Source organism: Salvia hispanica, chromosome 4 (assembly GCF_023119035.1).
Source record: "Salvia hispanica cultivar TCC Black 2014 chromosome 4, UniMelb_Shisp_WGS_1.0, whole genome shotgun sequence".
Classification (NCBI taxonomy): domain Eukaryota; kingdom Viridiplantae; phylum Streptophyta; class Magnoliopsida; order Lamiales; family Lamiaceae; genus Salvia; species Salvia hispanica.
In genome coordinates, this window is record NC_062968.1 from 51,636,204 (window position 1) to 51,659,509 (window position 23,306).

At 34.1% G+C, this 23,306-nt stretch overlaps 2 protein-coding genes across 33 annotated transcripts; both read right to left on the reverse strand.

Annotated features, from left to right (window-relative positions):
• Positions 1-5,924: 5,924 nt before the first annotated feature.
• On the reverse strand, positions 5,925-13,058 carry LOC125219941. 12 transcript variants are annotated; one of them, XM_048122035.1, is made up of 5 exons: positions 7,927-13,058; positions 7,597-7,669; positions 7,434-7,513; positions 7,296-7,346; positions 6,571-7,189 (listed from the first exon to the last, which is right to left on the reverse strand). In XM_048122035.1, the coding sequence occupies exons 1-5, from the start codon at positions 8,121-8,123 to the stop codon at positions 7,138-7,140; spliced, it is 453 nt and encodes a 150-aa protein (XP_047977992.1). In that variant the 5' UTR covers positions 8,124-13,058; the 3' UTR covers positions 6,571-7,137. The 12 variants fall into 12 exon arrangements, 2 of the variants coding, with proteins under 2 accessions (XP_047977992.1, XP_047977993.1); XM_048122036.1 differs by having other exon boundaries at positions 6,571-7,346; positions 7,434-7,669; positions 7,927-7,967; positions 8,836-13,058; XR_007176256.1 differs by lacking the exon at positions 7,296-7,346 and having other exon boundaries at positions 6,571-7,295; positions 7,597-13,058.
• A 3,402-nt stretch (positions 13,059-16,460) lies between these two features.
• On the reverse strand, positions 16,461-22,676 carry LOC125221671. 21 transcript variants are annotated; one of them, XM_048123866.1, is made up of 7 exons: positions 21,051-22,650; positions 20,242-20,386; positions 19,518-19,564; positions 19,309-19,418; positions 19,072-19,129; positions 18,527-18,607; positions 16,461-17,833 (listed from the first exon to the last, which is right to left on the reverse strand). In XM_048123866.1, exons 1-6 carry the CDS (start codon positions 21,054-21,056, stop codon positions 18,527-18,529), a joined length of 447 nt encoding a protein of 148 aa, XP_047979823.1. In that variant the 5' UTR covers positions 21,057-22,650; the 3' UTR covers positions 16,461-17,833. The 21 variants fall into 21 exon arrangements, 5 of the variants coding, with proteins under 5 accessions (XP_047979823.1, XP_047979826.1, XP_047979822.1 ...); XM_048123865.1 differs by lacking the exon at positions 16,461-17,833 and adding an exon at positions 17,841-18,362; XM_048123869.1 differs by lacking the exon at positions 19,072-19,129.
• Positions 22,677-23,306: the final 630 nt, after the last annotated feature.

Sequence of the window (23,306 nt, forward strand, 5' to 3'; positions counted from 1 at the left end):
TATAACATATTTCTTCGTCAAAATCAAATTAAGGTAATTTGTTTACAAAACTTTAGCCCCATTTTTTTTAATTGAATAAAAAACTATCAAGAAATTTGAAATTTTGATGAATAAAATATTAATTCGGTAAATGGTTTACAAAACTCGATTTTAATAAATTGCACAAAATTTTGAAATAACTGAGTTTACATGCAAAGTGCAAAACATTTAAATTGACGAGAAATCAGTAACGGTGAACTTCAATTTGATTTTTTTGATTCAATAATAGCGAATCAAAAATAAATCGAATCATCCCAAAATTAACTCTGAAAATTGAAATTCATTTAAACTAAATTATCATAGTTTGTCACCAAAGGATAATACCCGTTTAAATTATTAAGTTTGGCCAATTTTTGGTCAGTCTCATAACCATTGAAATTGGAATATTATATCATAAAATTACAATTTTTTAATTTGTCTAATCTATACATATATAAAAGGCGAGTTTTGGCCATAATTTGATATATTTAGAAGTTATGGGGTAAATTTGAATTATTATAAAATATGTAACTCTCATGAATATTTATTTAAATATTTTAATGCTTTGACTAATCTTTAAATAGGATAATAAGCATTTAACAAATTTTGTAACCTCTATTCTCTTAATTTTATAATTTATGATGTTTTAATTTCATGATTTCTCATATTCTAATTTTGTGCCTATAAAAAGCATAGAGTTGTAGATGAATTACACATTCACCATTCTCTCTCAAGCTCTCAACATTTTATTGTATATTTTAGAGTATTGCTCAATTTTTGGAACTCCATCAAGTTCATCGGTGCCAGCGGGTTTGAGAAGTTATACACGTTAGGAGGAAGACGTTTCATCTTTGGGGATAATACGTCAATTCGAAAGTACTAACCGTGATGTACTTTGTCGTGCGGAAAGAGGGTTTTTCTCAACTAGACTTATAGTTCGGTTTATTTTATAATTTTCGTTGTAATTTCCATTTCATTTTTTTTATTGCAATAGTTAGAGTACTGCGTGTATATGGTTCGAGAATTCTATGCTAATATTTTTTACAATTCTTAGAGATGGAAGAATTGTAACATCCTTAACTCAAACAAGCATAATGTTTATCTTCATCTTTACACAATTTATTATTTTATATATTTATATTCCAACTTGTGCTGTAATTATATTATATGGTGTCTCAAAAATAATATTTTATGACTTATGATGAATTAATAAGTGATGCATAATATGTATATTTGCAATGAGATAATTAAACCTTTCAAAATAGAGTTGATCAAACAATTAGTTGTTCAAACAAAATAAAATAGTTTACAACCAAATTTTGGTTTACTAATAATACTATTGTTGAAATTAGGATTTGGCACTTAATTGTTCCGGGATACAACTGATTTTCTATAGAGAATCTAATTATCTTATATATAGGTGATCAACTAAGTAAAATATATACTTATATTAAATATATTTTACAAAAAGAAAATTTGCAGCATTGAGAATTGTAAAGTAGCATAAAAAATAATATAGATTTTTCATATTCCAACAAGCCACGTTTAAAAGTACAATAAATAAAGGTAAACGTTCCAACATTCAAAGGGCTATCATTATTCATTAATATAATAGTGTTAATTCAACCAATTAAAGTAATATTTTTTGTATAGTTTATCATTTGAATTTTTTTATGTTCATAGTTTTGACATTTTGAATATTATGAGTTATCGATTTATTATTTTGTTAAAAGTGTGATATACATTATTTTTAGTTGAGAAATATGAAGGATTGTTTTAAACATATTTTTTAAATGTGTCTAACACTTGATATAGTCTCTTCATCGTTGTCCAAATAATTGTGTCTACCTTGATTCCATTTCAAATATGTCTAATTTTATGTTTTTAAGTGTAAAATGCATCGAGGAACATATATTTATTGAATTTTTATTATATGTATATTTTTCTATTTTTAAATTTTATATAGTTATATTTTCATATTTTAATTAATCAATTAACAATTTAAAAATATGTGATAAAAAAAATATTTTATCGTGCATCGCACGTGGGTTAACACTAATTCATATACAAATCAACTTTTTTGGGCCAGGTTAAAATCAACCATGTTTTAAATAATTAAGAAATTATAGGAAAATAAAATATTTAATACTCCAATTTTTCTTTTTCTATTTTGGGCCATCCCAAAAAATAATCATCTCCATTTTTAGTAACTTCTTCTCTCTCATGAGTTGGGCTTAATTCTCCAAATAATCTACATCTCTTTTACTTTACAAATTGTGCATTAAAATCTGTGTCATCCTAGAAACCTTATTTTTATAGGACGGATGAGTATTAAGGGCATAAATAACGCATTGGGCCGGGACCCAAGTGCGGCCCGGCCCCCGGTCTCGCGCATTGGAGGAGCCATTTTTGCGGCCTGGGCCACGCCCGAGGACGCAGTAGTGTCCCGGGGCTGCGACCAGGGTCCGGCCCGGCCAGCGTTGGAGGGGAGCTTTTTCCGGTCCCGGGCCCCAATTTCTGTTTTTTTTTTTTTTTTTTTTTTTGCATTTGGGAAAGGAAGAAGAGGGGCGACAGACCCCCAATTTTCTGATTTTTAATTTTAATTTTCTGATTTTTGGAAGAGGAAGAAGAGGGAGGGGGAGAGGAAGAAAAGAGAGGAAGAGGAAGAAGAGGGGCGACGACGACGGACCCCCAAATTTTCTGATTTTTAATATTTATTTTTTTTGTGCATTTTTATGATGTTCTAATTTTTAATTTTTTTTAGTTTATAATTTATTATTTTTGAATTTAAAATTAATTTACTGTGTTATATTTGTTCAATATTTTCAATTTTTACAAGGAAAATAGGTTGAAATTGTGAATAGTGCAATTTAATAATTATGGTCTGGGATGGGGCCTACAAAGTTAGAGGAGTCGTGGCCTGAGACTCAAATTTAGAGGAATGATGACGTACGGGCCAGGATTGTGGATGGCCTAAGAGAATGACTACATTTAACAAAATTTCGTGATTTAAATAATTGATAAATCTAACATAAAATAACTTTGAAAATCAAAATAAATATCACAACCTTCACAATAACAAAACTCCAAAAATAAAAAATCAATTTTCAATATACAAATATAAAGATTATTTATACTATTTGATAAAATGCATTAGTACTATTATGAATGCCGAATGAAGCCTTAAATAACTTGAACACTAAGTTGAACTTGAAATTGATGTTGAACTTGTCGACATAATCCTTCCGTGTCGTCCTCGCTCATAGTGAGGGTTTTTATTTTTTGAAATGCACCCCTTTCAGAAGTATCCGTCAATGATTGAATGTTGTTTTCCGAAGATCCTTTAAACTTTAACAATTTGATTCTTTTGCTATCTGTTGTCGCATCTTTGGCTTTGTCACGAAACTGCATACACTCATATTAGTACTGACATTCCTTCATAGAGGACGGTTCCAATGAGAACTTTGATAAAAAAAACATTAATATCATGTCATGAATATTACTCATAACATGAGTCATAAACTAATACTATAGTTTTATAGTTTTATGTTCTGATTTTAAGAAAATTCTAAAATGAACAATCTCCTTTGTTAATAAAGTTAATATACTAGATCTTTATATTTAAATGAAAAATAGAAGACGAGTGCTATAAATATATACTGACCGAGTGTGCTTCCACAAATCCACCATCGAGGATAAGAATGAGAGAAAGAGAACAACTAAGATGACGTCATCAGGTAACTCGCTTATCCTGTCAGTACTAAACCCTGAACCCTAAACAACAATATATATTAATGCAATCAAACACCTTAGTTAAAAAGACTAATCGTGAATATTTTCATATATATATTTGTGAGATACAAACAAGCCTACCTTTTGATTTTGCTTCCTCGTACGGGTTGAATCGATTCCATCCATCAATAAAATGCTAACTATTGAATCGATTCCATCCATCAACAAAACGCTAACTATGTGATGTGAGGCTTTGAAAAGTGAGAAAGCGATTGTAAAGAAAACCTAAACGTATATAAGAAGATAAATCCTAAATCTCCATTTCTAATAAACAATATTCCTTTCCATCACAAATATTTTGAAAACACATCAACTTATTTAAATCACTTCAACAACCCAATTTAATAATATGAATAGCCTATACATTCTATTCAATTTATGACATTGGTTAGGGAAGAGTATAAAGTACTACGAGATAAAATGTGATGTTTTAGTGAGATAAGAGTTACTAAACAATAGTAAATATAAATTATAGTGATTTGGCATTCAAATTAATATTTTGACTTAATTTCTTCTATTTTAATAAAAAAAAATTGTACAGATTGGCTGAAATTTGACCAATTTCAAATATATATATATATATATATATATATGGGGATGGAGTTGTGATCAATGTCGAACCCTTCTTAAAGACCGAACTAGAGACCAAATCTGGGCCATTAGATCTAGTGTTTTTGATGAGATGTGTTGCTTTCTGCTTCATTACAAGCCCATTTTACTTCATTGTATAGGTTTATTACTTCATTCTGTACGTAATACCTTGAAACTACAACATGTTTTTACTTGATTCCAGTAGGTTTTGAATGCTTCATTCAAATTTATTGACTTGGATTTTTACTTGATTAACATTTTAAAATGCAATTTATTCAAGTGGGTTTAGTACTTCATTCAGAAACATTATTACTTCATTGGATAAGATTTTTACTTCATTCTAGTAGGATTTCAAATGCTTCTACACATACTTCATTCCAATAATTTATTATATTATTCCATGTGTTTATTAAACCATATCATCGCCATGGAGGTGGTAATAGATATTGTAGAGAGAAGAATGGCACGCGACGGCGAAACCGCATTTACGTACTGATACGTACTGAAATGAAGTAATAATCCTATTGGAATGAAGTAAAAACCTTCAGGAATGAAGTAATATATTCTGGAATGAAGTTAAATCTTCGTAACATGTTAGTATGACTTATTTACCTTCGGATGAATTAAAATAGGCTCGTGATGAAGGCGAAAATAATTTATAAATTTGTGTATCTCATCCATAAAAAATTAGATCTAAAAATCCTAATTTAGTATGGTTCGGTGGTTCGGTCTTTGAGAGTGGATTTGTGGATAATGCAACAGGGATGTATTCAAATCTTTTTCATATCTTTTGTCCTTTTTCCTTCTTAAAGTAGATTGGTATATATACAACGTTATACCAATCTTGAACATGAATTCCTGAAGATAAGGGAATTTCAAAATCGCACATTCTACTTCACTAACATAATTGTTCCAAAATTTTCTAGATAACACATTGGTTAACGTATATACTTAAATATCCTAAAATTTTCTAGATAACACATGTACTAGAAACATATCTTAAATAATAAAATAGAAAGTTTTATGTAAGTGTTAAAATTTTCTGTGTCGCACACTAACATAAAAGTTCCAAAATTTTCTAGATATCCTTAAATTTAATTAAGTACTAGATAGCAAAAGTACTAGGGATGACCAGTCGTGCAGATTAGGTTGTTATCGGGTCAACCGTCAACCTAATAATGATCCAATCCAATAAAGCCTAACCCGAATCTGATCTGTTAAGGAAATTGTCAATCCTAATATGAACCTAACTTGCTACCCTTAAATTGGTATGAATATGCAAGATAAAAAATTCATATAAATATATTATGGAAATAACAAGTAAGAAAAAGCAAATGAACAATTTAATATGGCTTACTCTCCTTTTTACGAAAAATTAATTAGTTGGGCTGAATCGACTTCATATTCATATATCTACTCATCAAACAATCATTGTTGGGGGTGATGATTAAGATGATGATGCACTGGACTTCAAAGAGCTCAATAGAGGAATTGAGGAATTTGACAATAATATTAGAATAAAGCTGAGACATAGGGAAATATACTTGTGTTTGTTCATGTCTGAATATTCAATAAAACTAAATTATCATTAAATAGTTTGTCTCATAACACAGAGGGGTAATAGTCATGTTTGATAGCTGATAGATAATTGTAAGTTATTCTATGTTGATATTCGACAATAAAGAGTAAAACAAATATAACACTCTACATTACCGTCATTAACTTCAACTTAATAACCAAAAGTATCCTCAAGGAGTCGAATACTAACAAAGATAAATAATATACTACCTCTGCAACCCTCCATAACGGCCAGCATCAGATATAGGTTACTATTTGTAATTAGATTTTAATTTAGAATGGTATACTAAGTAAGTATACAATAGAGTAAATCCTAGAGTAAACGATATATCAGTCACCAAAAAGCTACTCCTCCATAGATATTTTTTTAGCACGAGATTTTAAAAAGTTATATTTAGTGAGTGATATGAAAATAAAAGAAAAATAAGAACGTAACAAATAAGTAAGATAAAACATTTTGTTTTTGGCTATCTTGGAACGACTAAAAATGATATACAACTCAAATAACTTAAAACGGAGACAGGACATTTTGAAACGGAGGCAGTACATGAAAAATGTACTACCTCCGTAATGGCTTCTGTAATGCAATAGTAGTACTACATGGAGTACTATAATTTAGTAAATGTCTAGAAGAGAAAATCATAATCAGTTAAAGGAACTCATGGAGTACTACATTATTTTGTCGCCCCTCCTCTTTTCCCGGGCTTGGGACCGGCTGTGGCAGGGAACCCAGAACACAGGCAGAGTTACACGACGCTACCTATCCATAAATATTACGTAATGCAAACGTATAGATTCAATGGACTAAGAAGTTAGTATTCAGTAGACAAACTAGCTGCGTATTTCAGTAGACCAACTAGTTGCGCATTTCATCTATAACCAAGATTCATATAACAACCAACCCCCATATCTACCTCCTCCGTGCAAGACTGCACTTTTCTTATATGAAATAAATGCATTCATCTACCATATCAGTAGGAAACTTCAAGAAAATTTTGTTCAAATACAATTTGTCCCTTGGCCTATATAAGGAATATTGAACAATTAATGTGACGATGCTAGTTAGTCAAATGGTATTTTGTGAGCTTTGAACACATAAGCCGCAGAAAAAGGATTTACAACAAGGAAGCTTGAATTGAGGTAAATCAGTGAGATATCTCACCCCAAGCTCACAAGTGAAATAAGTGACGCCAGTCTCAAAGAATGGTCTCTGTCCAACAACCAGACAAAGATAGCCCACCTAAATCTCCATGTTTACCATAATCAAATTGTTGTAGGGCTGGGGGCAAACAAAATATCCATGTAACAAAAGGAACCTGATGAAACAGAATAAAGATAACCAAGCATCAAACCGGAACTGGCTACCACTGAAGGTTGATTAAGAACCAGCCATTGCTCAGACACAAGAAACTGAAGAGTTCAATGAAAAGCACATGGAATGTAAGATATCATACTATACTCCTTCTGGCACTGTAAAAGCCCAGAACTGCCTTCTCTTGAAAACTGAAGAAACCAAATATTTGGCATCTGGAAACTGGAAGTGCAAAACATAGCAAAAAGAATGTCAAGTAAGAAGATGACAATGTAGAGAAGTACTATACTCCCTCTGCCCCCTACACTGTCAACTCCAGCATCGAAGATTGATTTGTGTCCAACAGCCAGACCAAGAGAGCCCCATCTTAAGCTCCACCTTCAACAGAACCAAAATTTGTTTTGTAAATCCTGTCACACGTTGAGGCCTAACACAATATCCAATTAAACCTAAAAACCAACTGATGAAATCGAGTACAAATAACCAAACCAGAACTGGCTTCCACAGAAGGATGATTAAGGACCAGCGAACAATAAGACACTCGAATTTGAAGAGTATAGTGATAAGCACATGAACATCTACGTACAAGATTACATCTTAAAAATACCATACTCTCTCTATCAAACAGAATATACCAGAACCGACTTTCCCATAGAACCATGTGGAGATCAGACATCTGGAAATCAAAGAGCATAACAACAAGCACAAGATGAGTCCAGATAGAAGTTAAATGACTGTAGAAACGACTGTAGAACCATAAGCACAGAAAAATATTGTAATGCACTCCCTCTATCATATTGTAGAACACCAATCCGCCTGTCCTTGAGAGCATATTAAACGAAGTAAGAATAAGGCATCTGGAGATGTGAACAGCACAGCACTTAGAAAGGGGAAAATCCAGCTAGAAGATGAACGATAATACAAAAGCACTATACTCCCTCTACCACCCTCCGTGAACACTGAATATTGGCCCATGCCCAACAAGCAGACGAAGATAGCCCTTCATTCAGCTCCTACTCTGATAGATACATAAGTTATTTTGTATCTCCTGTCTCAGGGAGAGGCCGAAAACAATATATCCACATCTATGTCACTAACAAAATACTGACGAAACAAGGCAAAATACTCACCAAACTGCCTCTTGGTGAAGGTTGATTTAAAATTACCCAATGACCAGAAACTGGAAATTGAAGAGTACAACGATGCATGGCTACATAGGAGATGAAATATAGTAGAGAAAAACCCTATACCATACTTGAAAAGAATCAAAGCTTATCTTGCAATATCCACCATCCACATATACATAATGAAAAAAATAATCATAACAAACATAACTGAGCATTAAACAAGAACAGCCTTTCAGTGAAGGTTGATAATGAACCACACAATGAAGATCAGACACTGGGAATTAAAGGGTATAATGATAAGCACTGAGAAAAGTTTAAGATAGAAGAAATTCTAACACAATAAGACCATCCTGCTAGAAGATAAATGACAATAGAAAAATACTATACTTAATCAGAGATTGGAGTAAAATACTATACTCCATCAGAGATTGGTCCAAGTCCAACAACCAGCCCAAGTAGCCTCATCTTACGCTCCAACTTAGATAGAACTCCTGTCACATGGGTGAGGGCAAAAACAATATCCAGATCAATAAGAAACAAAAACTAACGGAAAAGTTCCAAGCAGAACAGCCTTGGAAATCACCCTCACAAGACACTGAAAATTAAAGTGTGTAACAATAAGCATCAGAACGTCTAGGTAGAAGATAAAATGTAGTAATAAGCAAATGGTGCATTAATCTCCCTCTGTCGCACTGTAAAAGCCCTGAGCTGCCTTCCCTTGAAGAGCATTACAGTAGGTAAAGGAAAAGTCCAGCTAGAAGATAAATGACAGAAAAATACTGTACTCTCTCTGCTACCCTCCATACAGTCCCGATTAAGCTCTTACTATGATGGAAGCAATTATTTTGTCCTATCTCGTCACTGGGTGAGGAAAAAAACTTTATTATACACATCTACGTAGCAAACAAAAAACTTACAAAACATAATAAAGCATCAAGCAAGAACTGCCTTCTGACAAAAACTGCTTCTGTTGATGGATAATAATAAAACACCCAGCACTCAGATACTGGAAATTAATGAGTAACAATAAACACGAGGAAAATAGTAGAAAATAATACTCCCTATACTATACTCCCTCTGCCACACAGTTTGAACAAAGAATGACCTTCCCCTGGAAACTGATAGAACAACCCAAAGATAGACATCTGGAAATTGAAGAGCATAAGTAAGAAAAGAGAAGGCTCAGCTACCACCCTTCATAAACACCATAAGTGAAAACATCAGAGATTGGTCCACGTAAATGACCCACGACAAAGGCTGAAATCGATATACACATGTAGCTAAGTAAACAAACCGATTAAACATAGAAAAGTTAACCATGCATCAAACCAGAAAAATCGACAAAGCACCAAACAAAATAACAGATTAAGGAGAGCAGTTGACCAAGCATCAAATTTCAAACTAGAACTGCCTTCCAGTGAAGCCCGATGAAGAATCCACCACCTAATGGTCAGAGACTGGATACCAAAGAGAACAACAATAAGGACAGGAAGGTCTAGGAGGAAAATAAGAGGTAGTGAAAAAATACTATACTATACTCCCTGTCACAATGTACAAGCCAAGAATGCCTTCTCTTGGAAACTGAACAACCCAAATATCTGACATCAGGAAACTGAAGAGCATAACAAGAAGCAAAGGAAATGCCCAGCACGAAGATAAACGACAGTATAAAAATACTATATATTCCTACCACCCTTCATAAGCTCGGTCAACGCCAGCATCAAATATTGGTCTGTGTCCATCAGCCAGACCAAGATAGCCCACCTTCAGCTTCACCTCCAACAAAACCAAAAATTATTCTGCATCTCCTGTCACATGTTGAGGCCAAACCCAATATCCATGTAACAATATAAAACTGATGAAAAGGAGTAAAAGTAACCAAGCACCAAACCAGAACTGGCTTCCACAAAATGTTGATTGAGAACCAGCCGATGGTAAGACACTAGGAATGGAAGAGTACAACGGTAAGCACCAGGAATGTCTACATAAAGTTAAAATCAACATCCATGTAACAAAAAAAATACTGATGAATCAGAGAAAAGATTATCCAGCATCAAACCAGGACTCGCTCGGTGAAGGTTGATTAAGAACTAGCCAACAAACAGAAACTGCAAAGTGAATATTATAACAATAAGAATTGGAAAGGTCTATGTAGAAGATAAATGTAGCAGACAAAAAACTGTAGTATACTCCCTCCATTGTAAAAACACAGAACGGCATCCCTTGAAAACTGACCGAACAACCCAAAATATATACGATACTCCCTCTGCCAAGCCCCATAAATACTATAATGCCATCATCTCATTTTGGTCCATAGCAGGCCAAAAGGGTAGCCCCACCTTAAGCTCCAGTCAACAGAATCAAAACTTATTTCGCATCTCCTATCAAAGAGTGAAGAAGAAAATATCCACAATTCACATAACAGAAGAACAATTGAAATAGAGCAAAGATAAAGAACCACCCACCCAAATATACAATGAAAACTGAAGAGAACAACCATAAGCACAGGTATGTAGGAAGAGGATAAAATGCAGCAGAAGAAGTACGATACTATACTTAGTTCCACTGCCACACAATGAAACCTGAGAATCACCATCCCTTGATTACTGATAGAACCGCACAAGTAACATACATCTGGAAATTGAAGAGAAGTCAGCTAAGCAGCGGAGAAGTCAGCTAGAAGATAAAAACGTTATAGAAAATTACTGTACTCAGAGATGTGTATGGAATTAAAAAAATTTGTCCTGTGAGGCCAGAAACATTACACACTTCTATGTAAAAAAAAGAAACTTATAAAACAGAGTAAAGATACTTGAGCTGTTGAGCATCAGCAAGAACTGCCTTCCCATGAAAACTGCCTTTGGGTGAAGGTTGATTAAGAGCTACCCAACCCTCAGATACTGGAAATTGAAGAGTACAACGATAAACACAGGAAATATTAGACAGGGGAAAGTCTAGGTAGAAGATAAATGCTATTAGAAAAGTACACTATACTATACTCCCTTGTAAAAAACAAGAAAGTCTTCTCCTGAAAACTGGTAGAGCAATCCAAAGATCAGGCATCTGGAGGAAAGAGCATAATAGTAAGATAAGGGAAAGCACAGCTAGAAGATAAATGGCAGGAGAAAGGCCAGCCTTCATAAACACCATAAATTTTCAAGTATCAGAGATTGGTCCACATCAACGACCCGCAACAAAGGCTGAAAACAACATTCACATATAGGTAAATAAACAACCATTTCACATAAATAAGTTACCAAGCATCAAGCCAGAAAAATTGACTAAACATCAAACAAAAACAGATTAAAAGACAGTTAACCGAGCATCAAACATGAGCTGTCTTCCAGTGAAGCCTGATGAAGAACCCACCCAAGAGTTAGAGACTGGATATTAAAGAGAAAAACAACAAGGACGGAAAAGTCTAGGTGGAGGGTATCAGGTAGTGAAAACAATACCATACTATACTACTATACTACACTCCCTCTGTCAAACTGGCAAAGCCCAGAACTGCCTTCTCTTGGAAACTGAAGAACCAAAATATCTGAAATCAGGAAATTAAAGAGCATTACAATAACTAAAGGAGATGTCCAGCAAGAAGATAAACGACAGTAGAAAAATACTATACTCCCTCTGCCACCCTTCATAAACTTAGTTAGTGCTTATCCAATATTGGTCCATGTCCAACAGCCAGACCAAGCTAGCCCACCTTAAGCTCCACCTTCAACAGAACCACAACTTATTTTGCATCTCTTGTCAAATGTTGAGGCTCAGCACAAAAATAAACTGATGAAACCAGTAAAAATAACCAAGCACCAAACCAGGAGTCGCTTCCGCTGAAGGTTGATTAAGAAACAGCCACTGGTAAGACACTGAAATTTGAAGAGTATAACGATAAGCACCGGGAATGCCTATGTAGAAGATAAAATCCAAAATTATACCATACTATACTCCCTCCGCCACCCTCCATATACACTATCATAGCCAGAGATGACTCGCATACCAAACAATCTATTCCAATTTATTTATGGAGACACTGGGGAAAAAACGCCCCACACCAAGTCAGGGAGTCAGCTACTTTTGGCATAAGGCTGATGGACGGAAATCACGAAATGTGATCTGCTCACTTGAACATCCACATATACATCCATGGCCAGAGAAGAGGAAACAATGAGTAAATTAATCTTCCAACAACTGCCGATAAGTATCAAATTTGGAGAATAAATGGAAAATTTTCACAAAGACAGAGAGACAAAATTAGCCTTCTAACTCTGAAAGATCACGAACTAACAAATCGATTGCACTACATAAACAAACGAAAGTGAGCCCCGAGAACCAATATGATATATAAAGACCGTCAAAACTTGAACCATTACAGTCATAGACCTTCAATCGTCGAAAATAACCAAATAATACGAATCGAAGAGGAATCACAGCAAACGAGATTTATAAATCAGAAACTTCGACAGTAGATTGATCAGAAACACATCTATCCTCGCCGCCATACCAGATTGGGAGAGGTTAAGAGAAATCGCACTACACGGAGAAAGTAATCCAATCGATTACACAAAACCTAATCGCCAATCTAAATCGCAGCACAAAACCACATGATATAAACAAATATGAAATCAGAAAGCTGAAGAAGTATAGGTTGATGGTTTGGGGAATTTACCAATGGTATGACAATATATATAGATGGAGTTGGCGGCAGATGGACGGCAGGGATTAATTGGATCAAAATAAGTTGGCTTATATAGTAAAAATTCAATTATTTGTAGGAAAAGCCGAAAAGGTAACACGTTCAAAACACATGATATTTTTCCTTTTCTGACAATAGGATTATATCATTAGAGATTTAAATATAATTTTTATGCCATTTTTTTCTTTTATAAATACGCCCTTTTTTGGTAGGGGACAGACCATTCAAAATTATCAATTCATCATTTAGGCAACTATATTAGTATTCTTAGTAGTACTATTTGTTTTTTCATTGTCTTAGAATTCTAATTTTTATTCCGTTAGAGCATCTCCAATAAAAAAGGATAAATAAAAGAGGTATATCATCTATATACCTCCTCAAAAAAGTGAAATATATCCTTCTAAAACGAAACATAACCAAAGAAAAAAGTTATACAGAAAGATAAATAATTTTTTAAACATAAAATAATAGTACAAAATGCTTTAAAAAAATATAAAGTGTGATACCTTCTCAAATACCTTCTCCATTGGAGAATGGTTTTTCATGAAATGAAGGCAAATATGATAGTTATAAAATTTTACCTCTCCATTGATGGAGAGGTAAAGATACCTCTTCAAAATGGGAAAAGGTATAATACCTCTCCATTTACTCGTCCTCTTGGAGAATGATTTTCTATAAGAAAAAGGTAAATATGGTAGTTATATAATTTTACCTCTCCATTTACCCCTCCCCTTGGAGATGCTCTTAGCGCTCATATAACAATAAATAATTGAGGGAACATCTTTTTTAGTCCATGAACTTTGTCAAAGTATCATTTTATATCCGTAAACTTTGAAAATATCATTTGAGGTCTGCCAACTATGGGTTAATATCAATTGAAGTACTTTTTTACTATTTCCAAGATTTTCTGGACGAAAATACCTTCAATATTTTTAAGGGTATATATTTTTAATAAACTTATGTTATACTCATATTTTTTATAAATATCTTTATTATATATTTTTGATGAATTTTCTAAATATAATTTGACCTTCAATATTATCACTTAATTTTATGACATGCAAGAAAAGATCCTTATTCAATTTTCTATTATTAAAAAAAAAATTTATTCAATTAAAATTCTTTAATATAAAAAATTGAAGAAGCAATTTTACTTTCATGTCACAAAATTAAGTGATAATATTGAAGGTCAAATTATATTTAGAAAATTCGTCAAAATTATATCGTAAAGATATTTATAAAAAATATGAGTATATGATAAGTTTATTAAAAATATATACCCTTTAAGGTATTGAGGGTATTTTCGTCCAGAAAAACTTGGAAATAGTAAAAAAGTACTTCAAATAATATTAATCCATAGTTGATAGACCTCAAATGATATTTTCAAAGTTCACGGACCTAAAATGATACTTTGGCAAAGTTCGTGGACCAAAAAAGATGTTCCCTCTAAATAATTAAGTATACTTGTTTTATTTTTATCCTGATATATAGATTGAATTTGTCTCCAAATTCACTTCCAATAAAATATATTATAATCGTCCACGAATAAGAGTATCATTTATTTTTACACAAACTTTAAGTAATGTTAAAAAATGGGTGGATAAAAGGTATCTGAATCTCCATTGCTATTTGACGTGTTTGATAAGATAATAATACTAAAATAGATAATTATATTTGGACATTTCTAATTGTTTAATATCATATTTAAGCTTAACTCAAAGCTCAATATTAGACAACGGCCCGCTTTATCTTGCCAAAATTATAACTTTAACCATGTTTATATAACCTACTAATTTTTCAAGTTATGCCGTTGTAGTATTAAACTACTATACAAATTTAGATAATTTCTTTTCTACTCCCTCTGTCCACGAATAAGAGTCTCGTTTTTCTATTTTGGTCCGTCCACGAATAAGAGTCTCGGTTCATAATTACCATAAATGGTAAAGAGACCCCACATTCCACTAACTCATTCCACTCGCATATTATTTAAAACTAATATATACAAGTGAGACTCCTATTCCACTAACTTTCTTCGACCCACTTTTCTTAACACTTCTTAAAACTCATGTCATTTAGAATGAGACTCTTAATCGTGGAAGGAGGGAGTATCAAACAACACAGAAAAAAATCTTATATCTGCATATCTTGGCATTAAGCCTGTATTTCTTAGCTTGTTTTACATAACTTCTCAGCTCTCGTGTCTCACCTTTCTATCAAACGGGTTCTTAGTTTTAAATGAAATATGAGTGAAATAAGTTAATAGAGACTGATAAAAATAAAACGAGACTTCTATTTATAAATAGGTCGAAATGAAAAAACCAAATTTCTATTTGCGGCAGAGGGAGGGCCTATGAATAAATGAAATAATTATTTCACTCTTAGCTCATTTAAGTGAACAAGGGAGGGCTAATGATTATGCGTGCCACCAAAATTTTTGTTGTATATCTTCGTGCTATCGATTCTCACAAAATTTGGGTTGGTATATGTCTAAATTAATTTTAAGATACATGGTCTTGGATTAAAACATGTGCCACAATGTATATTATAATTATTTTTATTTGTACAAATCTAAAAATTTAATGAAAACATAAAACTAATACAAAAAATTTCATATAAAAGAGCGTGTCATATATTAGAGGAACTAGAGTTATGGAATAAAGTTTACACATAGTTTTTTTCCGAAAGGGTAAACAAATAGAGTAGATTTTTTTAAGAGCAATGTCATGACTAAATTATTTAGATTCATCATTAACCACTTTACCGCTAGGGCTACACACGTATACATTGTTAGTAATGACAATTCTACAAGCAGAAATAAAGGCAAGATGGAACAATATGAGAATGAAGGAAAACATCTTGAACATGAATTAGAATGAATATGATAAATATCGTGTCTTCCTTATATAGTCCACCCGTTCAAAAGGTTTCAATATCTGTTGTAACTCTACACTGACGCTATATTACTTATATAGTCTACCCTAACAGCTTTTCAAGTCTTATAGCTCTACTCCAACTCTACACCAGAGCGCATTTTTCTGTATGTGTAGCGCAATTTTTAGTGAATTTATATGTGCTTCTCTCGTGCTCCCCAAACTATAGCTTTTCAGCTCTCACCTAGCAAACCATATTAGTAATATGACTAAATCTTCACTCTCGCATTTAAATTTTTTTTTAGTTATATATTTCAGTGTTTATACATACATTTAACTTGTAACTATTTTAGTTAATACTTAAGTAATTGATTTTATTATTTCACATTTAAGGTATATATCAATGTACTACATCGTTGGAACTTGGAATCGTGTGAAATAGATTTTCTTTTTTTTGCATAAACAATTGTGTGAAATAGATAAATCATAGCGTCTTCATTTCAAACAAATACAAGGCTCTCGTAAAAAACAAAAATATTTGTAGATACTTCTTCTAGTAGAGCCCCAAAAAGATACTACTCCCGAAATTCTCCATATCTTTCCAATGACTGCCGTTCTGCTTACCTCTAAACAAAACCCAATGCATTGAGCGTCATTTTGTTTCTTTCTAAATAACGCCTGCAGCTTCTTTTTCATCTCCTAAATCTATAGATCTGGAAGGGGGCATGAATTTTCCAGTGGATCGTAAGGCTAAGGATATTTGGTTCCTCCTGGTGGTCCAAGGGATCGACCTACCCCTCCCACCGCAAGATCCACAACTGTCAGGTTCTGTTAAGCATGTTAAGTGTACTGTATGTGTTGTCCAAAAGAACATATGTCAAAAATGTTATACTACGATACAACATGGGCAAAAGGGGCATTATGATAATTCCAACAATGAAAGCAGTAATATTTTCTGTAACTGGAAAACTCATCAATGCCGCCCCTCCTCTTTCCTCCGGGCTTGGGACCGGCTGCGCTGGGGGCAAACCCCATCACAGGCAGAGTTACACGACTCTACCTACTACTACACATACAATGCAACAAGCAAGCAAGCATCTAGAAGCATCAAATACAAGAGTGATGGCATATTGGCATGGTAAAGACCGGGCCACTTAGAACAAGTATGCAAACAATAATAAATTGCAACACATAGGAATTAGGACTGATTTTAGGATTTCATTTAAGGATGACACAGCCTAATAAGCTTAATTCTTTTATACAGGATTAGCTATTGTCAATCGACCCTGACTAGGACTCGATTTCAAAAATATGATAATTTTCAAGATGATGTACAATATTCTAGGATTGTGAATATATTAAGTCACTACCTACCCAACATATATGAAATAAAGGCTTGGGAAAACATGCTCCAAAGCATAATTATTAATAAGCAAAAGCAAATGTAAAACTCGAAACAAGTTGTCAACACATGCAAGCTGCATATACAACCAACCAAAAGAAGTAAACACCTAATCAAGAAAAAGGGAGGGAAGAAAGATTGGAAGGTACAGCATTCTTCATTACTCACAGATTACCACATGAGAGGGATCACAACAATAGCAAATACTCAACCTTAAAAGGCAAATTTAGAACATGATACAAAATAGGCAATACTGCAAAACTCAATAAAAAAACACGATTACCAAAAGGATTACAGGTCGATGGAAAGGAATATATGTACATTTTATATTATCATGAATAAAAATATAATCCTTATTGATCTTTTTAAAGTTCTGTTGCATAATTCTTGATATGCTTGCACTCAAGTAACATGAACAAGCATGCAATGAAACCGCTAAGAAATGACCTGAAGATATCAAAACAAACAGCATTTTATTTCCACTATAGGCTTCAAGATAGCAATCAGCAAGCAAAAGATGTATTACAATGTTGCAAGACCTACTAGAAGTCAGCATAAACATTTTGTTTCCGCTATACATAGTGCTTCAAGATAGCAATTAGCAAGCAAAAGATGTATTACAATGTTCAAAGACCTACCAGAAGTCAGCCTAAGCATTTTTTTTCTACTATGCATAGTGCTTCAAGATGGAAATTAGCAAGCAATAGGTGTGTTACAATGTTGAAAAGCCTACTAGAAGTCAGCCTAGGCATGATTCTGAGTTGAGAACCTTCAAACCAGAAAAAGCAGGTCCACAGTAACAAGGATATTAAGGACAAGAAATAAAACGACCACGAACTGTCATGCTTGATGAACCAACAGAAGCTTCTGATCAAACAATGTACTAATCAAATCAATTTGAGTAGCAAAAAAGAACAGAAGCATCTGATCAAACAATGTCCTACACCACTCCTGCCTCTCTATCATAGCATCAAGTCTGATTCATCAGCCAAAAGTTTCACTTGGTGTATGTGCAAAAGCAGACCAGAGAAACCATGGCAGCAAACGTAATAATCACATGCTCAAGAGAAAAGATCACTGCAGACAAAACTCAAGAACCCATAGGAGAAGGATAAGTTGGACACCCAGGACAAAGAATACCTAAATATGATGCAGTCCATGATCTAGCCACAACTTTCTGTTAGCCACAAAAGTCCACCACATCGCCCAACGACCAAACCTCTGGAAATTAAGGAGCATAGCCATAGATAAGCATAAAAACAATGTAGAAGACAAAATGGAGCATAACAGCTACTTCACTCCCCCTGTCACAGAGTCCATTTGAGCATTCATTGCAGACACCAAACAAAGACCGCCCAGTTGAGCTATCATTGCGAAACCAAACAAAGACCGCCAAGCACTATTAGATATGGTGGGAGCCAGAGCAAACCACCACAACAAATGTAAGGATGTTCCATTATGTACGGAAATATTGAAACGATAACCTTGAACAGATATATGAAAAACTCCTGACGACCTCCAAATGAACAAAAAGACGGACCTAATGAAGTGAACACAGCCAATCTTTCACTAGTAGCACATTGATCTCACACACATTGCCAGCATAGGGATCACAAGGTGAGGAAAACCATCATGTCAGCTTTTAAAGCAAACAGGACAAGGCAAAGAAGAGAGATCAAGCTCACCAAACATCCCAGAAAAGGGAGCCATTGATTCCACTCACTCAAAAGCTGCAAATCAAAACTATATGTACGAATGAAGAAAAGCTGCTATTAGTAGTGATAATTTTGCATTATCAACTGTATCACATGTCCCTAGAAATCAGTGCTCCGCCATAATCCACATTAAACTTGGATACCTACGCCGTAATCCACATTAAACTTAATACCTACGCAAAATTACTGAATGTAGTAGCCATGTACCCATAGTCCACAACTTCAAAACACTGCTGAAAATGACTGAATGTAGACATGCAGACTTGAACACCGTAACTGAGCATAATGACAAGACCCAACAAATGCTGAACCTTGCTCTGGTTAGAAGCACAACCGAGAATTCAAAGGGGTCAAACAAAAGGGTATATTCTAACATGAAATTTTTCATTAAATGGAAAGGGGCAAGCCTGTCGAACCAGATCTATCCATTGTAACCGACAAGGAACAACTGGATGCCAATCCTCTGAAAATAGAGGAACAAAAAATAAACATAAATAAGGCTAGTAACAGAACATAAGAAAAACTGTAGCACATAATTAGCATCAGTCCTAGAAATATAGGTGATTTGGAATGTAGAAATGCAGATGCAAAAAATGAAGGCTAGTAGAACAGAACATATGAAAAATAAATAGCCCTATAACTCCAGAAGAACAGCTCTAACATAAGATTAATCATAATTTACTTTTTTCTTTAAAATGTTTCATTTAATTCTCCAGAAAAATTTCATTTTGGCTTATCCCACAAACTTTTTGAAGCAATATCTTACTCTACTGATTTTCTTAGCCCATTATCTTCCCACTTTTTGGTACTTTTTGTTCTTTGTATCACCTGCCACAGGCGTGAAGCAGAAAACAATATCCACACCACAATATGAAAAAATAAAAGCAGATGAGATGAAGCAGAGGAAACCAATTACCAAACCAGAACAGAACGGACTTCCAGTGAAAACCATTTAAGACCCATCAAAAGATAAGATCTGGAATATGAAGGGTATAACAATAAGCAATAAGAAAGTCTAGATAGAAGAAAAATGAAAAAGATAAAATATATGCTCCCTCTGGCAGCATCCAAAACATTACAGAGATGCCAGCATCAGATATCTTAAGATCCTACTTGGATTGCACCATAACTCAACATCACCTGTCACAGGATGAAGAAAGAAGCAACCATATCTACAACCACATTGACGTACAAAGTAAAGTGAAAGAAACAGACCAAAGGGAACCAAGCATGAAAACCAGAACTGCCATCTTATGGATACTGATAGAGAGCCACCCCAAGATCTCTGGATATTAAAGAGCAAAACAGTAAGTACGGGGAAGTTCTACGAGGAGGAAAAATGTTGTAAGGTAATATACTACTCCCTCTACCACCCTCCATAAACATGATACATCAATGCAAGAACGGAGCCAGCGGAATCATAATTTACTCTCAGTTTCTCCTGTCAGAGTGAGTCAAAAAAACCAATATCCATATCCATATAGAAAATGAAGTTGATGAAACTGCACAAAGGGACAAGCATCAAACCAGAACCGCCTTATGATGGAAACTGACCAAGAACCTCACAAAGATCTCTGGAAATTGATAAGGATAAGGATAAGCAAGAGGATAATCTAGGTGTAAGGTAAATGATGTAGAAGAAACACTATACTCCCTCTGCTACTATATCAATGCCGGCATCTAAAAGTTCATGGTTTTTCCAATAACAGGATCAAGATAGCCGCACCATAAGATCCATTAACTCGGATGGAACCATTGATTATTCCTAATATTCCCTGTCACAAGGTGCGAGAAAACATCTCCATATCTACATAATAACCCAAAAAAGGTACCATATGACTCGCTCAAAGCTGCTAATCAAATAACGGGACATCAACCGAAAAATGAAATGAAACTAATAGTAATGATGTTATTATAACAGTGAAAAAAAAACATATTTTTTGTCAAACCTTCATGTAGATGACTTCACTTGTCACTATCAGTCAGGACAAATGCACTAGCACTGGAAAATTCCCAACAAAGCACAACAGGATATATTAGCACTAAACACTAACATGAATATATACCTGGTTTAACAGTATAATTAGGGATCCACATAGCACTCTGCAAGCTAGATTTGATGGATGAAAAATCACAGAATTGTTAATTTCTCAACGTTAGCTATGCCAAAAAATGATTTGATATATGATTTATGAGGGCAAGTAAAAAGGGATAAGCTTGTCAAACCGGCTCTCCATTGTCAAAGACCTAGAACCACCTAAAAGTCGAACCTCTGAAAAGAGAGGGACAAATATATGCAGAGGGGAAACAAGGAGAAAAATATAATAGACATGAGACCACCACTACACTCCCACATCAGCACTACATAAACAGACCAAATTAGCTGCAGCTTGAACTGTTGAACAGATATCAGTTAGACAGATCTGAAGTTGCTAAATAGTAATGAACCCAAATGAAAGAAAATTAGAAAAAGGGAATTTAATAAGCCAAAACTTAAATTGTAAGATACTTATCTGGGCTGAAGCTTCTAAAAAGCCTAGGATATAAATGCTAGATGAATCAGGGGTGGCCATCCTATGGAATCAAACCAAAATGAATGAAATATGACAAATTGGTAAGAGCATATATTCCAAACGACACTGAAAAATGAAGAGGAGAGAGGGAGTAAAGTGCATCACATACCTAAAGACCTCAAAAAGACTGAGAAATATAGAACTGAAAAACTAATTACGAATGGCAACATGAACTAGTAAATGTTTGAATATATTTGGTGGTAAAACCAAGACACCGTGAGTTAATGGGCATGAGAACAGCACACAAAAACAGGGGGAAATACCGCTCAAATAAAACAGAAAGAAATCGCACGCTTAAGCAGTCCCCCAGTCACTAAATCTAGCCATCTGCAACCCTCCTCAACAATTCCAATCTGCAATTTAAGGTTATGGAGACACCAAGTCAAGGAAACAGCACCTTTGGCATAAGATTGACGGACGAAAATCAGGGAAATAAAATGCCGAAAAAAAATCATGAACGTCGTCTTGAAGATGCACATCTGACCAGCTAAAGACGACATAATAAGTAAACACATCAAACCATAGGCGCTTCCAAAAACTGCCAATAACCATCAAAACCGATAGGTCACGAGCTCGAGCTACCCAGAGGATTTCCCCCCTACAGATACAAATGAAAGTAAGCCCAGGAAGTATTCACGGATGAATATATCATAACCTAAATAGACCATCAAAACTTGAAACGATAACCGCTTTTGATCTTCAACCATTGCAAACAACCGAATAGATCAAATCAGCTGAAGAATCTACAGAAAATCACAAACATCAAAAGTAGATTGAACCATCCGCTAGAACGTCTATTATCGCGAGTTCGTTAGGAAGGTTAGTAGAATTCCGATGGAAAACACAACCAGATCACCAAAGTTGCAAGAATCAACGCAAATTAGACGACAAACCAACAATTAACTCGAGCAAACACGAAAACAGAAGACGGAGAACGGCATAACGAGAATTGGATCAGATTAGGGATGATTTTGGGAATGAGAGAAGGCGTGTTATTTATAGAGAGACTTGGGGTCGATGGACGGTCAAGATTGATCCGATCAAACAATGTCGGTTAAGAGAAAGTAATTAAATAATTTAATTATGGAGTACTATTAAATTCCGTGTGTGGGGGTGGAATTGGGCTACGTGGATGGTGAGAAACGCGGAGAGAGAGAAAACGCGTCAATGTTATACAACTGGCAAAGTAGGCGTGTCACGTGTGAGATAAGCCGAATTGGGCCGAGTTTGACTAGGCCTTTTATTAAGTAGTCTTAGCATAAAATTAGCTCCAAATTGATTTATAAATCTCTATTCAATTTTAAGATTTCATTATTTTATTACTATTATTTAAGTTTTGCATAATATATAAACTGGAATATTTGAAAGACTAGTGCGAACCCCGCGCTATGCGCGACCTAAAATATTTATTTTATTAATTTGGGACTGTAAATAAAATAAAAAAACAACATAATTACATAAAATAAAAAAATAAAAAATAATATACTATGTCCTTAACAATATACACACTTTAATACTAAAATACTATTAATATGAAATAGACATAAAATATTTATATACAACTAAAAAATATTAGAAGGACAATGATACCGCCATAAAAAGAGAAGAGATAAACAACCTTTATTATACAAT

Bases quoted from the DNA above. Each gene is read 5' to 3' on its own strand.
- LOC125219941 (XM_048122035.1), bottom strand. From the start codon at position 8,123: ATGCTCTCAAGGACAGGCGGATTGGTGTTCTACAATATGATAGAGGGA. The intron at 7,670-7,926 runs GTATATTCTGTT...GTTCTGTTGAAG, and splicing joins CTATGGGAAAGTCGGTTCTG to GTGGAGCTTAAGATGGGGCT. The intron at 7,347-7,433 runs GTATGATATCTT...ATCAACCTTCAG, and splicing joins ACAGTGCCAGAAGGAGTATA to TGGTAGCCAGTTCCGGTTTG.
- LOC125221671 (XM_048123866.1), bottom strand. The intron at 19,565-20,241 runs GTGATGTTGAGT...CTCTATTTTCAG, and splicing joins CTTTCTTCATCCTGTGACAG to AGGATTGGCATCCAGTTGTT. The intron at 18,608-19,071 runs GTGAGCTTGATC...CTTAATTTCCAG, and splicing joins TCCCTTTTCTGGGATGTTTG to AGGTTTGGTCGTTGGGCGAT.